Here is a 7125-nt window from a genome sequence, read left to right as displayed (position 1 = left end):
TTTCTCTTGATTTTTTTCATAATTTTCAATAATTTTTCAAAATGTCCTCTTTTATGTCATTATTATGCTTTACAAAAATCACGATTTATTCATTTATTTTTTGCTTATGCGGCGGAAATCGTCTTCCATAGTGTAGTGTGTAGTATGCAGTATGCAGTACGCATCTATGAGCTCGTGCCCCGGATGTTGATTGAGCGCATGTGTTGTGGTTCAGCTGGTTATGGGGGACGTTTAGGTTTAGCTTCACGTTATTTGTCCGCCACATGTGCGCAGAACAGCAACATGTCGATGGACATCACGTTCCTCGGGACCGGCTCCGCGTACCCGTCTCCTCACCGCGGCGCGTCTGCGCTCGTGCTGCGCACTGAAGGGGAGAGCTGGCTGTTTGACTGTGGAGAGGGAACACAGACTCAGTTCATGAGGAGTTCGCTCAAAGCAAGTCAGTCACACACTCATCTGCACGTCTGCCTACTTTACTGCTGTTTTAGATCAGTTTTGATTTTGCATGATCGTCCTCTTCCTGGGTGAACCTCATAAATCTGTCAAAAATACGGATTTTAAAATAAACAGAAAGAAATATTAAATTATGTTATGCTAATAGGAACTATTTTATGGCTATCAAGCTTTTTTCTCTCTCAATGTTATTTTTTGCATTGTTTTAATTATTTTCAATTAATAATGAAATGCATTATTTTCATGACCATAATAAGCTCACCCTTCACCAATATCTCATTATGTAAAGCAAAAATGCAATATAATTTTTTTTATATATCATGGTAGTGTCATTTTAATGTAAGTTTGTATAAAAAAATTATAATATTGGTTCAAATTAACTCAAATTTACTCAAAATGTTTTTCTGATTTGTAAATACATTCTAATACAAATAAATAAAAATAATGATTTTTAAATTAATGCTGGCTGGTGTAATGCAAATATTGTGTCATAGCCTTCTATTTACTGCCGTACACTATGAAATCACTGTATTACATTATTAAAAATCACAGTTGAGAAACAGCGCATTCTAGTAAATACTGCATTATAGTAATGAACAAATTTAGACAGAAAATGTTTCAATTGTCATGAAAATGTTTTGTTTTTTTCTCGATATGCTCGAAAACTCGATATGCTTTATTGGAATAAATAAACATACTAATGTTAATAGTTTGGAGTCTGTACTTTTTTACTGTTTTTGAAAGAAGTCTCATGCTCAGATTTAATTTGATAAAACATACAGTAATAATAGTAATATTTGAAAATATGATTACAATTTGAATAGAAACTGTTTTGTATTTGAATATATTTTAATTTGTGATGCAAAGCTGAATTTTCAGCATCATTACTCCAGTCTTCAGAGTCACATGATCCTTCAGAAATCATTCTAATATGATGATTTGATGCTCAAGAAACATTTCTGATTACTATCAGTTCAAAATCGTTATGTTGCTGCTTCATTTTTCTTTTTGAAAACTGTGATATCTTTTTGGAATAGAAAGTACAAATGCACAGCAGAGTTTTAATTCCTCCTTTTAATTTCTTTCAGGCAAAATCACCAAAGTGTTCATATCTCACCTGCACGGTGACCATCTGTTCGGTCTCCCTGGTCTGCTGTGCACCGTCAGCCTGAACTCGAACCCTCAGCCGGATCAGCCTGTGCCCTGTGTGGACGTGTACGGCCCGCGAGGGTTACGCCACTTCGTTCGTGTGGCGTTAGAGCTGTCCGGCTCTCAGCTGCTGTTCCCGTACGCAGTGCATGAGCTGGAGCCGTCGGACGAGCAGTGTCCCGTGGAGGGGCGTCTCAGTCCTGCGCTGACCTCCAGCAGTGATGCGCTTCACCCACAGGAGCGTCCCGGCAGGACCGTACGCCTGGACCCGCACACTGACTGCTATGACCTCGTTGATGACAAGCGGTTTGTGGTTAAAGCGTTTAAGCTGTATCACAGAGTCCCATCGTTCGGGTTCTCGGTGGAGGAACGAGAACGTCCGGGACGGTTGAACACAGACATGTTGAAAGGACTAGGTAACCTGTTAAATCTTCCAGAACGGACCCTTTTAACACACGGTTATGACACGTTCCACAGTTTTCAACATCGCAAATCTTGTACAGTTTTTCATAGGCCCTGTTTACACCTGGTATTAAGATGCGTTTTGGTCGATCGGATCAGAAGTAGAGGAGGGAGACACATTCCCGTTTACACCTGGTGTTTTAATCCGTCTCTTTTGTCCACTTTCAAACTCTTCTGTCCTGATTTCTTCGAGGGGAGGGTCTATGAGTGTAAATGTATGGGCTTTTTCAGACCTTTCGACCTAATGGACAAAATAAGCAGAATTTACATAGTTGACGGAAAAACACACAGAGAACATCAGCTTTAGTTTCTGCTCTGACAGACACAAGACCAGCCGAACACTGTGAGTGTGTGTTAGACATCAGGAATGCTGAGAGAACATTGAGCTTGGTATGTTTTTCCTCTTCAAACCAAACTTGGGACTAAATCCCATCTGGCTCAAGCTCTTCCCATAATGTTACTCATTAGATCAGTAGGCGGAGAGTCTTTTGTGTCTGTTTGAACACACTCGACCACATGAGCGTTTACACTACGAAAGCAATCCGGAAGCAATTCCTCTGTAAGTGATCGAAAGTGGACAAGCTCGAAGTGTTTTAGACCCCGTTTACTCCTGTATTTAGTGTCGTCCACTTGTGATCCGATCGACCAAAAAGGTTTCTTGACACCAGGTGTGAACAGGGCCACATTTTAATTTGAGAAAAACTGAATTCACATTCATACACATTTATTACATGGCTTGGTTGAATTCTAATGTAGAATGCGGTCTGTTATTTCTTGATAACAGACCGTTGCTAAGGATAACACACCGTCGCCATGAAAAACAGAGCGTTGCTATGGACACAGGATTCTAACCGTAGAGACGGAACGGACTATTTTCTTTAGCGGAAGCAATACAATCGTTTTTAAATCAATAAACTCCTTTTTAAATCAATATTTTGTGTCAGATTATTGATTTATTTGGTAGGTAGCCATGTAATAAGCGGGATAATGTAGAGCGAGGCGGCTGTTATAGCGAATACAACCCCTTCAGGCTGATTCAAGACTCATCCGCTTCGCGTCGGGGTCCTGATCAGCCTGTCGGGGTTGTATTCGCTATAACAACCGCCTCGCTCTACATTATCCCTTACTTATTTGTATCGACACCCAGGTGATGATGGCGTAAATGACTGATATAGAGCATAAAATGCCCATCGACAGAAAAATACATTAGCCTAACTCTGTCTGTCTGTTTTATTTATTTTCAACAAACCATATTATAGATGCGTCGTCAGATTTGAGATAAATCGCGGTGCAAGTGCGTGCCGAACCCTGGGTGGAGAACAGTACTGATCGATTTTTATTTTATTTTTACATTTTTATACAGAGAACTGTTTAATATATTGCTCTGCGATAATATAGTTTATATATTTTTGATGATATATGGCAAATCTCAACTGCTTGATTCTTATAGTACATCTGTCTATCACATAATGTCAGTAATGAACTATTTTACTACATTGATTGAACTGTAAGATTGTATTTCTCATTATCTTTTTCTTTTTTTTGTGTAGGTTTGAAACCGGGACCTCTGTACGGCCGTCTGAAGAACGGAGAGTCTGTGACTCTCGATAGTGGACGTGTGTTGACCGCAAGCGAGGTGCTGGAGCCGGCGCTGAAGGGCCGTAAGGTGTGTGTTTTCGGGGACTGCAGCGGGGCGCTGGGCGAGGGCTTTAGGAGAGTGTGTCAGGGGGCGAACGTGCTGGTGCACGAGGCCACGCTGGAGGACGGGCAGCACGAGAAGGCAGTGGATCACGGACACAGCACTCCCAGTATGGCTGCTGCGGTGGCGCTCGCGTGCGGGGCACACACACTCGTCCTGCACCACTTCAGTCAACGCTACAAACCCGAAGCGCTGCGGCGGGACGGAGAAGACGACGTGACGGAGCTTAAGAGACAAGCTGAGCTCGTGCTGCAGGGGTCAAGCACTGAGGTCATCCTCGCTGAAGACTTTCTCACGCTGCCGGTCGCACTCAAAAAGAGTCTGATGCATTAGTTACTCTGAGACTTATGTATGGATGCAATTTCCAATGGTTATATATTTTAATATAAGGAAATGTTTTAATAAAGTCTGTCATTTTTCCACTGTTTTTGACTCAGAGGTGAATTCATGATGAATGCGTATGAGTATATGTGTGTGAGCAGGTGAGATTTAAACATGTTTAATCATTGTTAATCATTTTATTTTCAAAAACAGAGACTGTTGACCAGTGGACTGAGGTTGGTAAGTCTTTACTTGACTTTATTCGGCCTGATCTACAGTAGTCGACATTTGAAGTGGATCAAAACCTTTCATTAGATTTATACGTGAATTTTGAACAATACCTGGTCTTGTCTTAGGACAACTTTGATGAACTTTTTTGATCCACTTCAAATGTTGACTACTGTATTATAATGACATGCATGAACTGTTTTTGTGCTCTATGGGTATGATGATATTAACCCTATAAAGCCTAGTATATCATGTTTGATACTAGGGGTGTAACGATACCCTCATGTCACGATTCGATACATGCCACGATACTGAACTCACGATACGATACATATCACGATACTGAACTCACGATACGATACATACCACGATACTGAACTCACGATACGATACATACCACGATACTGAACTCACGAATCGATACATATCACGATACTGAACTCACGATTCGATACATATCACGATACTGAACTCACGATTCGATACATATCACGATACTGAACTCACGATTCGATACATACCACGATACTGAACTCACGATACGATACATACCACGATACTGAACTCACGAATCGATAGATATCACGATACTGAACTCACGATTCGATACATATCACGATACTGAACTCACTATACGATACATACCACGATACTGAACTCACGAATCGATACATATCACGATACTGAACTCACGATTCGATACATATCACGATACTGAACTCACTATACGATACATACCACGATACTGAACTCACGACTCACGATTCGATACATACCACGATACTGAACTCACGATTCGATACATATCACGATACTGAACTCACGATTCGATCCATATCACGATACTGAACTCACGATTCGATACATATCACGATACTGAACTCACGATTCGATACATATCACGATACTGAACTCACGATTCGATACATACCACGATACTGAACTCACGATACGATACATACCACGATACTGAACTCACGAATCGATACATATCACGATACTGAACTCACGATTCGATACATATCACGATACTGAACTCACGATTCGATACATATCACGATACTGAACTCACGATACGATACATACCACGATACTGAACTCACGATTCGATACATATCACGATACTGAACTCACGATTCGATACATATCACGATACTGAACTCACGATTCGATACATATCACGATACTGAACTCACGATTCGATACTGAACTCACGATTCGATACATATCACGATACTGAACTCACGATTCGATACATATCACGATACTGAACTCACTATACGATATTAATGCGATACTCCAAGACATATGATAAAAGGTTAACAGAAAATGTACTGTTGATTACAATGCTAAATTTGATATTACATTGCGTGTGTAAATGAATAGGATGGACTTGGTGCTGAAACCCAAAGCACAGGACAATAGAGACACCAATAAAAAAATATTCATGAAAATACAGAATTATTTTAGTTGAATATGCTTGATCTCTGTCACTGACTAGATATATTTACAATAATGTAGGACACTTTTACTGGTAACATCAGACATTTAGCATTATCAGGACCCACAAATATCCCCCCATTGCATTATTATACATCATATTTAGTAGTTTAATATAAGTACTGACACTAAAACTCTAAAAACTTTTTTCAATTAAATTTTTATTTTGGGTTAATTACACACAATACAGATTGTCACTATCCACGATACATATTGTTGCATTTTTGTATTGCGATATATATTGTGACACGATATATTGTTACACCCCTATTTGATACATGAGCCTATAAACATCGAAACATCTGTTGTACACAATATACTAAATGCTTTCTATTGTCTGATTGATAGTTTATCGGGTTTTTTTTAGCACGTAAAAGGCCTTTAAGTGTAATTGTAAAAGTGTCCCACTTCAAGTTGTGGTTCACTTGTCTTTTTACTGTGAAATATGTTATGATTTTTATAAAGTAAACGTAAGAATAACTTTTATATTGTTAGTAATATTTCAAGATGAACACTTAGACTGAAGCAACTTCGGTTTACTTGATCACCCATACATTATTATTTAGGAAAGTCATGTTAAAATGTGAATATCAAATATGATCATCAGGCTTTTGAGGAATGTTTATTTGTTCATCTCTCAATCATTATTGTATTATGTTTTGCCCCCACAATTAAAAAGCTAAAGAGCTTTGATCATTAAACTAAGCAGTTAAATATCATCTTAATATGATATATTATTGGGAGCTATAAAGTGACGACTGATATTTCTATGCATTTTATGTAAGTATATGCTATAGACCTTATTCACAGCAGCGCCATCTTTGATTTTTAATGGGAATGAAAGCGAGGCTTCTGTGCTTCTCTTCAATGGGCAGTACTGTTATTTAATGTGTTTTTGGATTGTTCTGCTTATGAAACACTGGAAAAATATCTTTCCAAGAAATTTCAATTGACAAAAAACTCCCTACAATATAAGCAGTGGAAAACTGTAAGTAATCTAGGAGCTGTATACAGCTTTTTACAGCGGATGCCATTGGAAACAAGGCAAGACTATCCCTCACAGCCTCACTTGTCATGGCGCTGCTCTGAATAAGGTCTACACTGTTATAAAGATCTCATTGATTTACATTAAAAGCTATCAGAACCTCATCTTACTTTTTTTTTGGACTTATAAATAACAACATTTGCACCAAATTGCATATTTTTACTCCATTTTGGGCCTCTGAATTCGATTATGAGATGCATATTCTCACTATATTATATAGATTCTCTTGTATTGTCAAAAGGTTCAATATTCTATTCTGATTTTTTTT

At 38.7% G+C, this 7125-nt stretch overlaps 1 protein-coding gene across 1 annotated transcript; it reads left to right on the top strand.

The window, feature by feature from the left end:
- Nucleotides 1-166: 166 nt before the first annotated feature.
- Nucleotides 167-4188, top strand: elac1 (elaC ribonuclease Z 1). The gene is made up of 3 exons (XM_082171142.1): nt 167-439; nt 1542-2018; nt 3615-4188. The coding sequence occupies exons 1-3, from the start codon at nt 184-186 to the stop codon at nt 4094-4096; spliced, it is 1215 nt and encodes a 404-aa protein (XP_082027268.1). The 5' UTR covers nt 167-183; the 3' UTR covers nt 4097-4188.
- The last annotated feature ends 2937 nt before the right edge of the window (nt 4189-7125 follow it).

This window comes from Leuciscus leuciscus (assembly GCF_965113295.1).
Source record: "Leuciscus leuciscus genome assembly, chromosome: 5".
In the NCBI taxonomy this organism is placed as follows: Eukaryota; Metazoa; Chordata; class Actinopteri; order Cypriniformes; family Leuciscidae; genus Leuciscus; species Leuciscus leuciscus.
This window is presented reverse-complemented; position numbering and strand designations above follow the sequence as displayed.